This window comes from Hyperolius riggenbachi, chromosome 12 (genome assembly GCF_040937935.1).
Source record: "Hyperolius riggenbachi isolate aHypRig1 chromosome 12, aHypRig1.pri, whole genome shotgun sequence".
Taxonomy (NCBI): Eukaryota; Metazoa; Chordata; class Amphibia; order Anura; family Hyperoliidae; genus Hyperolius; species Hyperolius riggenbachi.
Window position 1 is genome coordinate 91,743,800 of NC_090657.1, and position 19,996 is coordinate 91,763,795.

General features: G+C 47.1%; 1 protein-coding gene across 1 annotated transcript in view; it reads left to right on the top strand.

The window, feature by feature from the left end:
• Window positions 1-19,996, top strand: part of DHX58 (DExH-box helicase 58) — an 89,476-nt gene that overhangs the window by 63,717 nt on the left and 5,763 nt on the right. The window contains exons 11-12 of the mRNA XM_068263056.1: window positions 1,349-1,510; window positions 15,889-16,076. Coding sequence (XP_068119157.1) covers window positions 1,349-1,510; window positions 15,889-16,076 — 350 coding nt within the window. The remainder of the gene's footprint in view (window positions 1-1,348; window positions 1,511-15,888; window positions 16,077-19,996) is intronic.

Sequence of the window (19,996 nt, forward strand, 5' to 3'; positions counted from 1 at the left end):
GGGTCTGGGATGTAGGGACTATGACAGGGTCTGGGATGTATGGACGATGACAGGGTCTGGGATGTATGGACGATGACAGGGTCTGGGATGTATGGACTATGACAGGGTCTGGGATGTAGCGACTATGACAGGGTCTGGGATGTAGGGACTATGACAGGGTCTGGGATGTATCATTGATGACAGGGTCTGGGATGTATGGACTATGACAGGGTCTGGGATGTATGGACTATGACAGGGTCTGGAATGTACGGACGATGACAGGGTCTGGGATGTACGGACGATGACAGGGTCTGGGATGTAGGGACTATGACAGGGTCTGGGATGTAGGGACTATGACAGGGTCTGGGATGTATGGACTCAGGGCCGGTTTAAGCAACAATGGGGCCCCAGGGCAAAATAAACCTGGGGGGCCCCCCCAACATTTACCCCGGAACAAAAATCGGCATTAGGGGACCTTTTTTGCAGCTGGTATAGTCAGGGTGTGAAGTCCCAATCGGTCGGAGCTCCACATTCTGGCTATCCCAGCCTGCATGGGGGACAAGGGGTTAAAAAGTTTCAGGAGGGGGGACCCCACATAATTTTTTTTTTTTAGATTCCCACACTCTAAACATGAAAAAAAATTGGGAAAATAGAAAAAATGCCAGGGATCTTCATACAGCCATATTGCGGCTGTATAGCGATCCCTAGCCAAAGCGCTGCGGCTGCGTATAGACCCCCTGGAAACCCCGTCAGGAAATTTATTGCGCTTTCGTTTGATGCATGTAAAATTACACCACCGTTAGGTTTGCTACTAAAAGTGACATTTACCGCATTTAAAAGTATACTTTTTTCCTTTGAAGCTTTAAAATCGATTTTCTCAAAAACTATAAGGTCTTTTTGAAAAATAGTTTTTTCCTCTTATTCCTAATGATCTCCTTAACATATCCTGCAAATTTAGGGTTTTTAGCATTTAAGGTGGATTTGCTATCAACCATTAAAGTCGGCAGGTTTTTAAATGTGTATTTTTTTTCCCTTGAAACTTTAAAATCGATTTTCTCAAAAATGATAAGGCCGATTTGAAATTTTTTTTTTCCTCTTGTAGCCACTGGGGGCCCCTACAAGCTCTGGGGCCCTGGGGCAGCTGCCTTCCCTGCCTCTATGGTAGCGCCGGCCCTGTATGGACTATGACAGGGTCTGGGATGTAGGGACTATGACCGGGTCCTGGGATGTTTGGACGATGACGGTCTGGGATGTATGGACTATGACAGGGTCCAGAATCAAGTCCAGATTGCCTTTCGGCACTGAGTTTGGGAATAATGTATTTGACAATATGTTGTGGGGCTAACATTTCTAATGGAACTTTTTATAGGCAAGAGGCAGAGCTCGGGACAAGGACAGCTGCTACTCATTTCTGGCTAAATATGGAGGTAAAGAAAGTCGCAGAGAGAAAACCAATGAATTCCTGGAGGATTTAATGAAACGAGCCATCGAACAGGTGCAAAATTTGCCTGACAGAGAATATTGCAGAGAGGTGGGTATTGCTTAGTTAGTTTCTTCCAACTTGTGTTTCACAGAAAAGCAAGAGTGTCCTGATATCTACTGATAAGCAGAAATTCTCCTAATATGGCAAATCATCCTCACCCAGGAAGCTGAAATTGGGATTGGGCAAATCAAGGCCTTGTGCAGCTGAACAATTTAGCCAGCAGTCAGTGATTTACTGATGCCAACTTCTACCTTCTGAGCGAAGCTAGTAGCTACTTTTAGTGCTCTTGGTGAATGTTTCACATATTACAATATTTTGTTATCATGCTTTTTTTATGCCACCCATTGATAGGATACTTTAAAGGACCACTATCGCGAAAAAGTAGGCAGTCAAAATATGGCAGAACCGTCAGGTTTTGGGCCAGTCCATCTCCTCATGGGGGATTCTCAGGGTTTTCTTGAAAATGCTTTTGAAAATAAAGAAAACCCAGAGTATCCCCCATGAGGAGATGGACTGGCTCAAAACTGATCGGTTCTGTAAGATTTGAACTACCTACTTTTTCCGCGATAGTGGTCCTTTAAGATGGAACTTCATAAAGTGCTATTGGCAGGCCTGGATTTACATCACAGGAGGCTACAGGCACAGACGTTCTAGCGCCCTAGACTCCACCCACAAAATGGATACCAGAGTTACCTTGAACCCCAGTAATGTTATAATATATATACACCACTCCTGCAAGTCAGACAATCCACACGTTAGTAAAAGGCACTCCATACACTGCAAACTTGCATTTACAGTTTATTGAGCAAGCAGATATGTATTATGGGTGCACTTGCCCTTCCTTGGGTGTACACAGATACTATTTGTCCTATTATTAGTCTCATTTTAATTTGTGCAGCAGCTGCTCAAACGCTGCACACCACTGTGAGTGCATTAGAAGTTATTGCATCCAAGACTTACTTGTTTGAAATCATACAGAGGGGCGGGCAGATTGTGCATTCAAGCACAGTTTGCATTGATAAAGGGACAGGATGCGGTACGGTACCAAATCATTGACTTCTGTTTTTTGTCTTGAAATAAATAAAGCAAATAAGGAAGTGACCGTTTTTAATTGATTGACTTGGTATAATGGGGAGGTGTCAACTTCTTTGATTCACTGAGCAATCCATTCACCCTTTACTATTAAGAGTTCCATTTTTACCACTCTTAATTATAAGTACACTTTAGCCAGTTGGCTAGCTTACCCTACTTGAATGAATCAGAGGATATATAATTGGATATTAATTATATGATTAAAATGGACCTGAACTCAGAACTCCTCTCTGCTCTAAGGGCTTGCTCACACTGCAGGCGTTTTTTGTTTTTTTTAAGCACGGGCGATTTTTCAAAATCACCCTGAAATCGCTTACACGATTCTCTATGAGAGAGTTCATATCTAAGCGGTTCGTTTCCGATCCGTTTAGATAAGTGGTGCTTTAGCCATTTTTGAGGCGATTCCGCTTCAATAGAAGGTATAGAAAAAATGCAAAACGCTCACAAAACCGCTTTGTGGAGCAATTGCGTTCTCGTTTTTAAAAATAAATACATTGTATTTATTCTTTTCCGGATCAGGGAGTGAATTACCAAAAAGCTCGGGAAAATCGTGTCGGAAACCGGTCAACAACAAAAAAAAAAAGTCCACCCAAGCGCCGGGAATCGGAAAGAAAAAACGCCTCAAAATAAGCCCACCGCGGACGGACACGCGAGCCGAACGCAATGTGAACAAGGCCTAAAAGATGCACAACAGCATAATATCCTTTAAACAAAAAACATTTCTTTGTTACAGCTGATACCAATACTAAAATGAATCTGCCTTGTTTCTACTTTCTGATTCATGGAAGCAGACATGTTGTTTCCAGCCTGTGCTTTCAAATGTACTTATCTGCATATCTGCCATAGGCAGTCATGTGACACAGGGGAGGATCAAATTACAACTTGTGATTAGACACAAATGAAGGGGAATTACACAGGCTAAACTCTTTAAATACATACAGGGTGCATTTCTGTTATGTTTTCCTGGTGTCCTGTGCAAGAGTTTAGATCCACTTTAACAGCTTGAAGTATAACACAGTAATGTGTAAAAACAATAGCTGTCTTTTTTGTGGGAGAAATGGCTAACACACGCGTGGCTAAAGTTGGCTGAGGCAGCCGATAACGACCACCTCAGCCGATAGTCAGGCATGTGTACAGTCAGGGCCGAGCCTGGGCGGGTGCTGCGGGTGCAAGGCACCCAGGCGCCTGCCTCTGAGAGGCGCCGCCCGGCCCCGCTCTCCCCCTGTGGCCGCCGCCGCTCTCCCCCTGTGGCCGAAGCTTCAAGCTCCCTCCCTCCCTCTAGCTGCCGGCGCCGCCGCGTCAGACCTCGATCAGGCGGGCGGGCACTAGGACCTAGCACGCCGCACTGATATGCGGAAGTGACATCACTTCCGCATATAGAGCGGGTGCGTCCGGCGCCCTTTTCCTGGTCGGGTCGCCCGCTGATTGAGGTCTGACTGAAGCTGCTGCAAGGTGAGGGGGGAGCGGAGGAGGGAGCGGCGGCGGGGCGCGCTCCTGTCACTCACTACCTATCCTGGGCACAGATACCACCTGGCTACCTATCCTGGTCGCATATACCCGCTGGCTACCAATCCTGGGCGCATATACCCGCTGGCTACCAATCCTGGGCGCATATACCCCCTGGCTACCTATCCTGGTCGCATATACCCCCTGGCTACCTATCCTGGTCGCATATACCCCCTGGCTACCTATCCTGGTCGCATATACCCCCTGGCTACCAATCCTGGTCGCATATACCCCCTGGCTACCTATCCTGGTCGCACATACCCCCTGGCTACCAATCCTGGGCGCACATACCCCCTGGCTACCTATCCTGGGCGCACATACCCCCTGGCTACCTATCCTGGGCGCACATACCCCCTGGCTACCTATCCTGGGCGCACATACCCCCTGGCTACCTATCCTGGGCGCACATACCCCCTGGCTACCTATCCTGGGCGCACATACCCCCTGGCTACCTATCCTGGGCACACATACCCCCTGGCTACCTATCCTGGGCGCACATACCCCCTGGCTACCTATCCTGGGCGCACATACCCCCTGGCTACCTATCCTGGGCGCACATACCCCCTGGCTACCTATCCTGGGCGCACATACCCCCTGGCTACCTATCCTGGGCGCACATACCCCCTGGCTACCTATCCTGGGCGCACATACCCCCTGGCTACCTATCCTGGGCGCACATACCCCCTGGCTACCTATCCTGGGCGCACATACCCCCTGGCTACCTATCCTGGGCGCACATACCCCCTGGCTACCTATCCTGGGCGCATATACCCCCTGGCTACCTATCCTGGGCGCATATACCCCCTGGCTACCTATCCTGGGCGCATATACCCCCTGGCTACCTATCCTGGGGACACTGTCTGTTTGTCATTATGTGCATTTACTGGTGAAAATCTCTTATTATGTGCATTTGCTGATGAAAAGCTGTCTCATTATGTGCATTTGCTGGTGAAAAGCTGTCTTATTATGTGCATTTGCTGGTGAAAAGCTGTCTTATTATGTGCATTTGCTGGTGAAAAGCTGTCTTATTATGTGCATTTGCTGGTGAAAAGCTGTCTCTTATTATGTGCATTTGCTGGTGAAAAGCGGTCTCTTGTTATGTGCATTTGCTGGTGAAAAGCGGTCTCTTGTTATGTGCATTTGCTGGTGAAAAGCGGTCTCTTGTTATGTGCATTTGCTGGTGAAAAGCGGTCTCTTGTTATGTGCATTTAAATGGGGAAAAGCTGTCTCTTATGTGCATTTAGTGGGAAAATTTTGTCAGTAAAAACAATCTTTTGTCAGTAAATTTTTAGGTATTTGTCAGTAAAAAAATAACGTGAAAGGTTGGCAACACTGGCAGGCTGCGCGGCGCAACGGGAAAGATACAGGCAGCCCACCTCAAGCTTGGGCTTGGCGGGGGGAGGAGCCGACAACAGCGAGCGAGAGTAGGGTGGCCGCAGGCAGCCATAAATACACAGTGTGTGACTGCGTCGCACTCGCAGAGCCTCTCAGCCTGAGTCAGTCCAGAGACTAGCAGACTCGCAGGAAGCCAAAGCCAGCCAGGAGCAAGCCCATGGAAGAGGGGTAGGAATGGGGTATCACATGCATGCGGAAAGAGGTGGAAGGTGTGGGTGTGATTAGGCAGGACACGGGTGTGGTTATGTGGTTGGGCACGGTAAATTTAACCACTCCTATAGGCGCCAGAGAAAATCTTGCACCCAGGTGCCAGGCACCCCAGGCTCACCCCTGTGTACAGTATCTTCGACCATCAGTCCATAAGCGATCTGTCCGGTGGATCAACTTGGTCGAGCGACAGCCTACTCCTTCTGTGCACGCTGCTCCCCTTGCCCACCGTGTGATGTCACATATGCGCCGTTCCATTGTGCGTCCGCCCCCCGCATAGCAACAGAACACGTTGTCAGCTACAAAGCTGGCATGAGTCTGTATTGGCCGGCCCAGCAATGTCACCCAAGGGGATTGGGTCCCGATTCCCGACAGGTGACATAAGTCAAAGGTGTGTACGTACCTTTAACACAATAGCAGATTCAGCCAGCTGAAACAGAGCCTAGTGAATGCGAAAAGAAAGAATCAATACAAGCCTTTCCCAAGATCAACTGTCCCTATTGCATCCAAGGACCTCTATTCCACTTATACACAGGGTTGGTTCTCTCATGAAGCAAGGTGAAACATTTGCATCAAGCTCAGAGATTACAGGCATTTTTGTACTGTGTTTACACACACAGCATGCAGTCAGAGTAGGAGGAGAAGCGAGAGGAGGGGAGAGTGAAGTGAAGAGGTCATTATTGGGGAAAAGCATCTTGTTGTGCTGTGTGAGGAGTCTGACAGTAAGTGTGGAGGGGGGAGGCAGGAGAGCAGCAGTGTTTCATTTGAGTTGCACAGCAGAAGGGAGGAAGTGGCACTGCTGTCCTGACTGAGGAGAAATGGAGGAGGGTGAGCAGTTTGGTTGTCACAGACGTGCAGCCAGCCAGCCAGCGTGTTATTATTTTGAGATGCAGTACGCCCATGAAGCAAAGTAAATTGTCGGTTGCTGTGCGATCATTCCAAATGTCGAGGGGCGCACATCCTCACACGTTTGCCTCGGTCAGCAAAAAATCTAGAACCGGCCCTGCTTATAGATCAATAGATGATTCAATTCTCCTTAGTGCAGACAGTGCTCTTTGCAGTAAACTTTACACTGTGTAAAGTTAACTGCAAAGAGCAGGCGCGGAGCTAGGGGGGGTCGGGGTAGGTCAAGTGCCCCCGGGCGCCGGGTCCCTAAGGGCGCCCAGCTGAGCTGATTTTTTTTTCTCTGCGGAGGGGAGCAGCGCAGAGAAGAGGGAGAGCTATGCGGACGGTGGAGAAGGGGGCCATCTCCCCCCCTTCTCTCACCTTAGGGCTCTCCCTCCCTCCCTCGCTGTCCCCTCCGTTATTGTCCGGGTGTCTGGCGCAGCTGGCGGGACTTACCTCCGTCTCGCTCCAGCGCCGGCCGGAAGTTCGGGTCCCGCAGCCGCTGCTCTGGTCTGGACTAGACCAGAGTAGCGGCAGATCCATCCGCGCTGCGACGTGACGGAGGTAAGTTCCGCCCGCCGCTGCCAGCACCCGGACATTAATGGAGGGGACAGCGAGGGAGGGAGAGCAGCTCTCCCTCTTCTCTGCGCTGCTCCCCTCCTGCTGGGGAGCCAGGGAGGGGGACACCTGGCTACCTACTCTGGGCATATATACCCCTGGCTACATATACTGGGCATATATACCCCCTGGCTACATATACTGGGCATATATACCCCCTGGCTACATGGACTAGGCATATATACCCCCTGGCTACATCTACTGGGCATATATACCCCTGGCTACATCTACTGGGCATATATACCCCTAGCTACATATACTGGGCATATATACCCCTGGCTACATATACTGGGCAGATATACCCCTGGCTACATATACTGGGCATATATACCCCTGGCTACATATACTGGGCATATATACCCCTGGCTACAAATACTGGGCATATATACCCCCTGGCTACATGGACTGGGCATATATACCCCCTGGCTACATGGACTGGGCATATATACCCCCTGGCTACATATACTGGGCATATATACCCCTGGCTACCTACTCTGGGCATATATACCCCTGGCTACATATACTGGGCATATATACCCCTGGCTACATATACTGGGCATATATACCCCTGGCTACATATACTGGGCATATATACCCCTGGCTACATATACTGGGCATATATACCCCCTGGCTACATGGACTGGGCATATATACCCCCTGGCTACATATACTGGGCATATATACCCCCTGGCTACATATACTGGGCATATATACCCCTGGCTACATATACTGGGCATATATACCCCCTGGCTACATATACTGGGCATATATACCCCTGGCTACATATACTGGGCATATATACCCCCTGGCTACATGGACTGGGCATATATACCCCTTGGCTACATATACTGGGCATATATACCCCTGGCTACATGGACTGGGCATATATACCCCCTGGCTACATATACTGGGCATATATACCCCTGGCTACATATACTGGGCATATATACCCCCTGGCTACATATACTGGGCATATATACCCCTGGCTACATATACTGGGCATATATACCCCCTGGCTACATGGACTGGGCATATATACCCCCTGGCTACATATACTGGGCATATATACCCCTGGCTACCTACTCTGGGCATATATACCCCTGGCTACATATACTGGGCATATATACCCCTGGCTACATATACTGGGCATATATACCCCTGGCTACATATACTGGGCATATATACCCCCTGGCTACATGGACTGGGCATATATACCCCTTGGCTACATATACTGGGCATATATACCCCTGGCTACCTACTCTGGGCATATATACCCTTGGCTACATATACTGGGCATATATACCCCTGGCTACATATACTGGGCATATATACCCCTGGCTACATATACTGGGCATATTTACCCCTGGCTACATATACTGGGCATATATACCCCCTGGCTACCTACTCTGGGCATATATACCCCTAGCTACATATACTGGGCATAAATACCCCTGGCTACATATACTGGGCATATATACCCCCTGGCTACATATACTGGGCATATATACCCCCTGGCTACATATACTGGGCATATATACCCCCTGGCTACATATACTGGGCATATATACCCCTGGCTACATATACTGGGCATATATACCCCCTGGCTACATGGACTGGGCATATATACCCCTGGCTACATATACTGGGCACATATACGCCTGACTATATATACTGGGCACATATTATTCTCCTGGCTACATATACTGGGCATATATACCCCTGGCTACATATACTGGGCATATATACCCCCTGGCTACATATACTGGGCATATATACCCCTGGCTACATATACTGGGCATATATACCCCCTGGCTACATGGACTGGGCATATATACCCCCTGGCTACATATACTGGGCATATATACCCCTGGCTACCTACTCTGGGCATATATACCCCTGGCTACATATACTGGGCATATATACCCCTGGCTACATATACTGGGCATATATACCCCCTGGCTACATATACTGGGCATATATACCCCCTGGCTACATATACTGGGCATATATACCCCTGGCTACATATACTGGGCATATATACCCCCTGGCTACATGGACTGGGCATATATACCCCTGGCTACATATACTGGGCACATATACGCCTGACTATATATACTGGGCACATATTATTCTCCTGGCTACATATACTGGGCATATATACCCCTGGCTACATATACTGGGCATATATACCCCCTGGCTACATATACTGGGCATATATACCCCTGGCTACATATACTGGGCATATATACCCCCTGGCTACATATACTGGGCATATATACCCCTGGCTACATATACTGGGCATATATACCCCCTGGCTACATGGACTGGGCATATATACCCCCTGGCTACATATACTGAGCATATATACCCCTGGCTACCTACTCTGGGCATATATACCCCTGGCTACATATACTGGGCATATATACCCCTGGCTACATATACTGGGCATATATACCCCCTGGCTACATATACTGGGCATATATACCCCCTGGCTACATATACTGGGCATATATACCCCCTGGCTACATATACTGGGCATATATACCCCTGGCTACATATACTGGGCATATATACCCCCTGGCTACATGGACTGGGCATATATACCCCCTGGCTACATATACTGGGCATATATACCCCTGGCTACATATACTGGGCATATATACCCCTGGCTACATATACTGGGCATATATACCCCCTGGCTACATATACTGGGCATATATACCCCCTGGCTACATATACTGGGCATATATACCCCTGGCTACATATACTGGGCATATATACCCCTGGCTACATATACTGGGCACATATACCCCCTGGCTACATGGACTGGGCATATATACCCCCTGGCTACATATACTGGGCATATATACCCCTGGCTACCTACTCTGGGCATATATACCCCTGGCTACATATACTGGGCATATATACCCCTGGCTACATATACTGGGCATATATACCCCCTGGCTACATATACTGGGCATATATACCCCCTGGCTACATATACTGGGCATATATACCCCTGGCTACATATACTGGGCATATATACCCCCTGGCTACATGGACTGGGCATATATACCCCTGGCTACATATACTGGGCACATATACGCCTGACTATATATACTGGGCACATATTATTCTCCTGGCTACATATACTGGGCATATATACCCCTGGCTACATATACTGGGCATATATACCCCCTGGCTACATATACTGGGCATATATACCCCTGGCTACATATACTGGGCATATATACCCCCTGGCTACATGGACTGGGCATATATACCCCCTGGCTACATATACTGGGCATATATACCCCTGGCTACCTACTCTGGGCATATATACCCCTGGCTACATATACTGGGCATATATACCCCTGGCTACATATACTGGGCATATATACCCCCTGGCTACATATACTGGGCATATATACCCCCTGGCTACATATACTGGGCATATATACCCCTGGCTACATATACTGGGCATATATATCCCCTGGCTACATGGACTGGGCATATATACCCCTGGCTACATATACTGGGCACATATACGCCTGACTATATATACTGGGCACATATTATTCTCCTGGCTACATATACTGGGCATATATACCCCTGGCTACATATACTGGGCACATATACCTCTGGCTACATATACTGGATACACATATCCCTGCCTACATATACTGGGCACATATACCCCTGGCTACCTGTTCTGTGGACATCTCTACCCCTGGCTACCTGTTCTGGGGACATCTATACCGCTGGCCACCTATTCTGGGGACATCTATACTGCTGGCCACCTATTCTGGGGACAACTATAGACCTGGGGCTACCTATTTTTGGGGAACCACATCAGATTGAGTGTATTTTGGAGAACTGCTGCCAGGTGAGAGGTGTCTACCATATTTAGGGGGCATTCTACCTATTTATGTGAAATGCTGTCTATTTATGTGACTCATGACTGCTGAATTTGTCTTGTTGGGGGCCTCATGGTTACTGAATTTGTCTTGTTGGGGGCCTCATGATTTGTTGGGGGCCTCAAGATCGCTGAATTTGTCTTGTTGGGGGCCTCATGATTGCTGAATTTGTCTTGTTGGGGGCCTCATGATTGCTAAATTTGTCTTGTTGGGGGCCTCATGATTGCTGAGTTGGTTATGTTGGGGGCCTCATGATTGCTGAATTTGTCTTGATGGGGGGGGCTCATGATTGCTGAATTTGTCTTGGAACATGCTGGAAGGTACATACTGAGGGAGGGTGGGTGAGCGTGAGCCTGCTAACCTCCATATACATTTGGCTCCACCCATAACCACGCCCACATTTATTATGTGACCACGCCCCTTCTTGGCGCGGCGCAGCGCGCCGCAACCTTGACTTTGGGGGGTGCATTAATAGTCTTTGTCCCCGGGCGCTGAAAACCCTAGCTACGCCTCTGACTAGGAAAGGCTGCAGTAAGACAGACCACATTAAAACAAGTATAGGAACTTATAGGATAGAAGAAATAAGGCTGAAAATTTTGTTACAGAGTCTCTTTAATAAAGCCTCTTTCCTAACGTCCCTCTTCAACATAAATCCATTCCTGATGAATAAAGTCACTGATGGCACTATCTAGAAATCCAGCCCTGTAGTGATGGACAAAAAAGGATGGGACACAACCAGCAATGGCTTTCTATAACTTGGTTCACAACAATCTGTTATTAATGCGTCTGTTTCTCTATTGTGATTTTTGCTTCAAATAATCCTTACAGGTATGTTTGTGTTTTGAAGAGCAGACGTATTGCCAATCATTTTATAAATGGCATGCATCTGCTCAAAAGTTGCAATGAACCCTTTATCAGTCCCTGAAGTTGTACAGTGTGTCTGTACAGTACAGATATGGCACTGCTTTGGCTGGATTCGATGCAGTGTGCACCATGCCTTAAAGGTACACATGCAAAATTACTGTCTGTAACGCACAGGTATTGGGACTTAAAGAGGAACTTCAGCCTAAACAAACATACTGTCCATATGCTCGGATACCCCTTTTCAAAATCCAAATTAAATTCGGATCTGGATACCCAGATATCCAGATCCGAATCAGATATCCGAATCTGAACTTTTTGGTATTCGAGTAAACTTGGATATCCGGCCGGATTCGGATATCCGGATATAAAACCCAGAAGTGACCTCTCTCTCTCTTTCTCTCTCTCTTTCTCTCTCTCTCTCTCTCTCTCGTTTCAAGGGTGTTTATTTATAAAGAAGGCATATTACAAGTTATGCATAAACTGAGGCAAAAAGTCCCCCTTAGGGGTGATGCCAGTAAATAACATAGATCTCTCTCTCTCTCTCTCTCTCTCTCTCTCTCTCTCTCTCTTCGAAAGGGATTTTTGCCATTGAAGGTAATTTTGGCTTCTGCTTGGATATCTGAATAAACTATCCGCCCGGATTTCAGATGGGAAATCCGAGTTTGCTCAGATAGTGCTATCCGGTTTTTAAAAATATCCGAATTGCTATTCAAAGTTCGGGTAGTGGAAAAAATTCGGATTATCTGGGTAGTTTGGATACTCGAATATTGGATGAGCACCACTGATACTGTCATTAAGTTACATTAGTTATGTTAATTAAAATAGATAGGTAATATAATCTCTTACCCACCTTGTTTTAGAACAGGCAAATGTTTGTGATTTCACGGCGACAGCCATCTTTTTGGCTGAAAAATTCCAACTGTCCTGTGTCCTGTTCACCCCTCCCAGCTGTGCCTACTTGGCAGCGAGAACAACATCAGAAATTCCATCATGCATTGCACAGCATCAGGGGAAAAATGCCCGGGCAGATTTCTTTAAAGGGGCAGAGCTTAGCTTCTGTGTAGCTAAAAATGAGGCTTGGGTAAGAAAAACAAAGTTCTGATGCTGTGAAACTGTTAAAGAAACACCAAGCCTTTCCAGTGCTGCTGAGTAGATTTTTAGTCCGGAGGTTCATTTTAAAGTGTACCTGAGACGTAAGGATGGAAAAGTTTTATACATACCTGGCGTTTCCTCCAGCGCCCTCCGCACCGATCACTCCCATGCTGCCGTCCTCCTGGATGGTCCGTGGTATGGAACACCCTGACTCTACACCCTGGAGAAAAGACACAGGAAACACAAAAAGGATGGGAGCCCAATAGCGTAATACGTTTTAGTATAAGGTCAATAAGTGGTATAATGAAAACTACTCAGAAAAGCGGGTTGCAGAGGGGCAAGCGACTGCAAGAAGCAGGTGGAGACCATAAACCTGACTCCACTCGATGTGGTCCACCCGGACCTGGTGACGGTCGCTCTTCTAGGAAAATCGACTGTTGGCCCCTGTTGTGTGAACCACATGTAGTCTGTCTGAACCCCTCCAAAAGGATATGTCGGGGGGTATATAAACACACTATGGGTGAAAGAGGCACCCTGGTGTGTATAAAATTGTTTAAAAATGAAAGAAAGGGAGGTAGCTTACCTCAAATAACAAAATCTTTGTAACAACAAAAGATTTTTATTATTAAGCACAGGCAATGTATTTCACAGGTCTAATCCCGCTTACTCAGGCCTATAACAGTGCCAAATGAAAAAAACTCATTAGCACAGGGAGCCACACCTATGCTAATGCGGATTTTTCATTTGGCACGGTTACTGGCCTGAAGAAGCAGACTTAGACCCGTGAAAAGCATTGCCTGTACTTAATAATAAAAATATTTTCTTGTTACAAAGATTTTGTTATTTGAGGTAAGCTACCTCCCTTTCTTTCGTTTTTTATTTTTAATTTTTTTAAAGAATTTTATACACACCAGGGTGCCTCTTTCACCCATATTGTCCTGGATGGTCTGGTAGATGCCCTGTTAGTTGGGGCCAGTCCGCCCATGCGCTCTCCACCGTTGCACTCCCGTGGCTGGAAGCACTCTGCTACTCTGCCAGTGAAACAGAACAGGACGCGCACTCACAGTACACAGATTTTGGGCACAGATGGCCCCGGCTACCTGCAATGTACCGGGTGTACAAGGTTTTAGTTGTTCCAGCACAGGTTGACTGTGAGAGAACGCGGAAAAGCCGCCGCGTGTACTGACAGCAAGGCGGCTGATTCCGCGTCCAGCGCGGCGCTTTGCACGCGGAAGCGTGCGTCTGGTAATCTGAGGGAACGCGGAAAAGCCGCCGCATGTGTGGACCGCGAGGCGGCTGGTTCTGCGTCCAGCGCGGCGGTTTGCACGCAGCAACGTGCATCTGGTGTGGCTGAGTCTGTTAGTTCACATAGGTTTAGGAATACGCGTGCGCGCGCTGAGAGGCAGAACTTTTATGGTGGCCAAGGAGGGATCAGCTGACCAGGTTGGTCAGCTGACCTCAGAGCGGGTAACCATTGGTTCATCACTTAGGGGTGGCGCGGGAGAGCGCTGCTGTATATATAGTTACTGCTGGCCACTCACGAGTTGTCTGCCGTTGCGAACACTACGTGGAAGCATTCGGACCTTAGTCAGATCCAACAGTGTGTTTGAACCAGGAGGACCTGGGAATTCACACTGAGCCAGATTACTTCTATTGTTATCATTCTGTTATACTTCAGACTAGTTCAAGGGTGTAGAGACCACGGACCTCACACCCAAGACTAGGGAACTTGTGTTATCATTCTGTTATACTTCAGACTAGTTCCAGGGTGTAGAGACCACGGACCTCACACCCAAGACTAGGGAACTTGTGTTATCATTCTGTTATACTTCAGACTAGTTCCAGGGTGTAGAGACCACGGACCTCACACCCAAGACTAGGGAACTTGTGTTATCATTCTGTTACACCTCAGACTAGTTCCAGGGTGTAGAGACCACGGACCTCACACCCAAGACTAGGGAACTGTGTTATCATTCTGTTATACTTCAGACTAGTTCCAGGGTGTAGAGACCACAGACCTCACACCCAAGGTCGCATTGTTTGTTATCTGTTATGACCTATTGCTTTCCTGACTATTCCTCTGCTCTCTGATTCGGTACCACGCTTATCTGATATTCCGTTGCCAAACCCTGCCTGCCTTGGATACCGAATCAGTTTTCTGTCTTTGTACTTTGTCTGTCCGTGTGTTACCGACCTGGCTTGCCCGACCTCAAGAGCTATCTCTCCCCTTAAGAGATAGTCTCTAGATCTGTCAGTGACATCCACCTTCAGGTGTCACCCACTCTCTGGCCCTTCCTACCTTCAGCCTGACTCCACCCCTTGGAGAGTCTCAGGCTGCTGGAAAGTTTCTGTGCTCTCTGATAGCAGTGTCTCCCACACTGCCTAAGATCACCTGCTCATCAGGTGCGTTACTCAAAGTCATACTGTTACACCAAACACTCACGATTATATACAGGTGTCCAGAGGTTAGTACTATATCTGTATTATTGGTGATTCTGCAGATCATCCATAATCAGGTATATATCTGCATTCTTGGTGATACTGCAGATCACCAATAATCAGATTCTCTCTGCGTGCTGACACCGATCGTTACAGTGACAAGCTGAAAATAGCATCTTCATGCTTTATTTGAAAAAGGTTTGGTCTGGCAAAAGGTGTACTTTAAACGCCCTTGTGTACAACCAATAATAATTATTGTCCAGTTCTTTGTGATGGGTATTTGCAAATGTGTTGCCTATAGACCTTTTCTGGCAAATGGACCATATTTATGGAGCTGCTATGTTTCTGTTATTCATAAATCTAGGTGTGTAATGCTCAGCCAATTGATAAATTCTTGATTTTCTGACACAGATTAACAAACTGCAAACAGAATCTGTAACAGAACGGCAGATTAAACAAGCCAAGGTGGAGATGGAAAAGAAGTTCCTCCCAGAAGATGTCCAGTTTGACTGCAGGAACTGCGGCATTGCAGCTGCTGTTGGCAGTGACTTTCGTGTTGTTGAAGACACTCATTATGTGAATGTGAACCCTACCTTTAAGTAAGTTCAGTGTTTATGTTTTGGAAAGACCTCATGTGTAATTGCTTGTTTTAGGAATGTATTTTTATTATTTATTTATTTTATTTTTTTGTTAAAAGATAAGTATACTTAAGTGCCCTAGGGAAAATAGGCACTTACCTGGGGCTTCCTCCTGCCCCCCCCATAGCCCGCAAGGTCCCTCTGCGTAATCCAGGTCCCCTCCGTGGTCCCGCTGGTGGCCCTGTTAGCCTGGCGACTTCAGCCCAAGTCATGCACAAGTGCGCGTGTGTCCCAACCGCGCACCGGGCTCGATCATGAGCGTGTCGCCGTAGGCCCCCTGCGAATGCACACTTCAGTCTTTTGACCAAAGTCGCCAGGCTAACGGAGCACCAGCGGGATCTGGAGGATGCCGAGGTACTTCACAGGCTACGGGGGGCTGGAGGAAGCCTGAGGTATGTGCCGATTTTCATTTTAAAGCTCTGCTCAAGGTCCCTTTAAAGGGAAGGTCCAAGCAAAAAAAAAAAAATTAGTTTCACTTACCTGGGGCTTCTACCAGCCCCATGTAGCCATCCTGTGCCCTCGTAGTCACTCACTGCTGCTCCAGTCCCCCGCTGGCAGCTTTCTGACCTCGGAGGTCAGGGCCACATTGCATACATTTTTACGCATTCCAGCTAGTGCAGGAACAAAAATGTATGCGTTGCACCACTAACGCGTAAAAATGTATGTGTTAATGTTCCTGCACTAGCGGGAATGTGTAAAAATGTACGCAATTCGGCCCTGACCTCCGAGGTCAGAAAGCTGCCAGCGGGAGACTGGAGCAGCAGCGAGTGACTACGAGGGCACAGGATGGCTGCATGGGGCTGGTAGAAGCCCCAGGAAAGTGAAACTCATTTTTTTTTTTTTTGCTTGGACCTTCCCTTTAAAGCAAACCGTAAAATAATGGATACTTACCTAAGTAAGAGACTTTCCAGATGTTCTCAATCCCAATGCTGCTGTCCAGGATCCTTCTTGTTTGCGGCCATGCTCCTGTCCATGTACAAGCATGGCTGTACTGCGCCTGTGCAGGTTATAAAAAAAAAACAATTATAACAGTCAAAACCCTGAAACATGATACTAAGACAGTCCTAACTGAGCAAAAACAAGACCCAGAGCTAGAATCAAACAGAGTCTCAAAATTGAGCCACCAATCCATACCCATAATCACTAGTGAGCAAGACGCCACTCCGACCAGGGGGTCCAGATCTTAAGAAACTGGTCCTGTTTATTGCTAAGGGAGAGGGTGATCTTTTCCAACAAATACATTTCCTGAACCTTGTTCTTTAAGGCCACCACACTAAGGGCTTGATTCACTAAACAGTGATAGCTCAAATATCACACCTTGTCAAAGATCACACCTTATGAAAAGATATCACACCTTATCACAGATATCACACCTTATCAAAGTTAACATGCCTTATCAGAGTTGCATAGCGAGCGCTACAAACTTATGCCTGCTAATTGGCAATGGCACTCGTCCTGCCCTGAGCCCCTGCGAGTTTGAAGTGCTCGCTATGCTACTCTGATAAGGCGTGTTAACTTTGATAAGGTGTGACATCTTTGATAAGGTGTGATATCTTTTCATAAGGTGTGATATCTTTGATAAGGTGTGATATTTGAGTTATCACAGTTTAGTGAATCAAGCCCTAAGAGTGATAGATTTCCACTCTTTAGCTATAATAGATTTAGTTACGTTGCAAAGTTGAGCCAGGAGATTGTTGTAATATTTAGTTAAGGTAGGAGCTATTTATGCGGAAAAGGGCAACCCAAGGATTTGGAGACAGTTGAATTTCAAGCACTTCTGATGCCAATTAGAAACACTCTTCCTGTAACCAATAGGACATGTCCACTAGCAATGAACCTGATATGCCTCTAGCCAACAACCCCTGAAACAAGAGCTTGAGGGGGAGATACCTCTTTTGTACAATAAGCAGGGGCGTTCCTAGGGTCCTTGGAGATCGGGGGCATCTGTGGGCACTAGGTGGGGCGCGCGCATAGATCAAAGATGTATACGCACATACAATTTTGATTGGTCAATCACTGACCAATTTTACCCTCCCCCCCAAGCAGTAAGTGGGCCAACAGACAATTAATTTGATGAACAGAGCTAAAAGTGGCTAATCAAAATTGTATGTGTGTACCAGGCTTTACAGCTAATACTGTACATACTGAAAGTAGCAGGGATCAGCATACAATACAGCTGGTTTAAATCAGTAAAGGCACAGAGTAACACCTTATACAGTACACACTGGAGTTAGATCAGCACACACAGTGCAGGCACTAGAGAACAGCCTATACTGTACATACTGTGTGCGGCTATGGACCAGAATGTGGGTGTGGTCACGGGTGGAGACAAATTTACATGAACTTACCAATGGTGGGACACAGTGTTGCCAACTCATCCCTTTAATTACTGACACATCTAAGGCATACAGGTTCTGGGGTATTTGTACATAATCAGTGCCTTAACTGCATCTACCTAGCCACAAAACATGTATAATTCATATGTGTCAGTAAATGAAGGGATGAGTTGGCAACACTGGTGGGACATTAGATTATGACAGTGGTGGCGAACCTTTTGGAGGCCGAGTGCCCAAACTGCAACCCAAAAGTCACTTATCTGTCGTAAAGTGGCAACAGCAATTTAAACTAAATACTGTACAAACGTTTTAACTCATACATGAACATTATGGAATATTCAAGTTGAAAATAAACTGTGAAGATAAACAGTTTAATCCATCCTACTCCTGAAAAATGTATTCATTTTTTTTTAGAACCTCCCAGTTTTATTTTCTGTTTTAAAAAGCTAAAAAAGTAGAGCTGAGGGGGTGGGGGCTTCATTAGATTAATAACAAATAAAGTACTTTTTTAATTGCCCTATGAAGTTTATGTAAGGGGCACATTTTATGAAAAGATCAAAACTTCACCTCGGATCCACTTTAATGCTATTGTCTCATATGATGATGATTCAGCTTTTCCCATAGTCTCGCAGTTAGCAATCATGTGACCCCCAACAAGACAAATTCAGCAATCATGAGGCCCTTTCAAGACAAATTCAGTAATTATGAGGCCCCCCCAACAAGACAAATTCAGCAATCTTGAGGCTCCCAACAAATCATGAGGCCCCCAACAAGACAAATTCAGCAATCATGAGGCCCCCAACAAAACAAATTCAGCAGTCATGAGGCACATAAATAGACAGCATTTCACATAACTAGGCAGAATGCCCCCTTAATATGGTAGATGCCTCTCACCTGGCTTCTGAATTCTCCCCTACTGGCTGCTCTGCCTGGCAATACTGTTTTTGGCTGGATTGGGGATGATGTGTGGGCTGAAAGGCCTGGCTGGCGGTTATGCTGTTGCCGGGTTGGCTGGCGGTGATGCTTTGGCCATGTTGGCTGGCGGTGATGCTGTGGCCATGTTGGCTGGCGGTGATGCTGTGGAAAATGCTGTGGCTGGGTTGGCTGCCGGTGATGCTGGGCTGTGCTTAGCTGGTTGAAGTAAATGCTGGCCTGACTAGTGGTGATGCTGTGGCCTTTTTGACAGTGATTCTGGGCTGGTTGGCTGCTGGTGATGCTGGGCTGGCAGGCCTGGATAGTTTAGGTAGTGACAGGTGCCCCCTAGTTAAAGGGATACTTAAGTCAAAAATAAAAAATTATTTTTACACGCCTGGGGCATCCCTCAGCCCCCTGAAGCTGTATGGTGCCCTCGCAACCTTGCTACGATCCTCCTGTCCCCGCCAGCAGCTATTTTCGGGTTCGGCGACAGCCGCTGACAGGCTGGGAACGCAAGTGATTCTCCGCATTCCCAGCCGCTATATCACCCTCTATGCTGCTATAGCGTATATGTTATTTGCTATAGCAGCGTAGAGGGTGATATAGCGGCTGGGAACGCGGAGAATCACT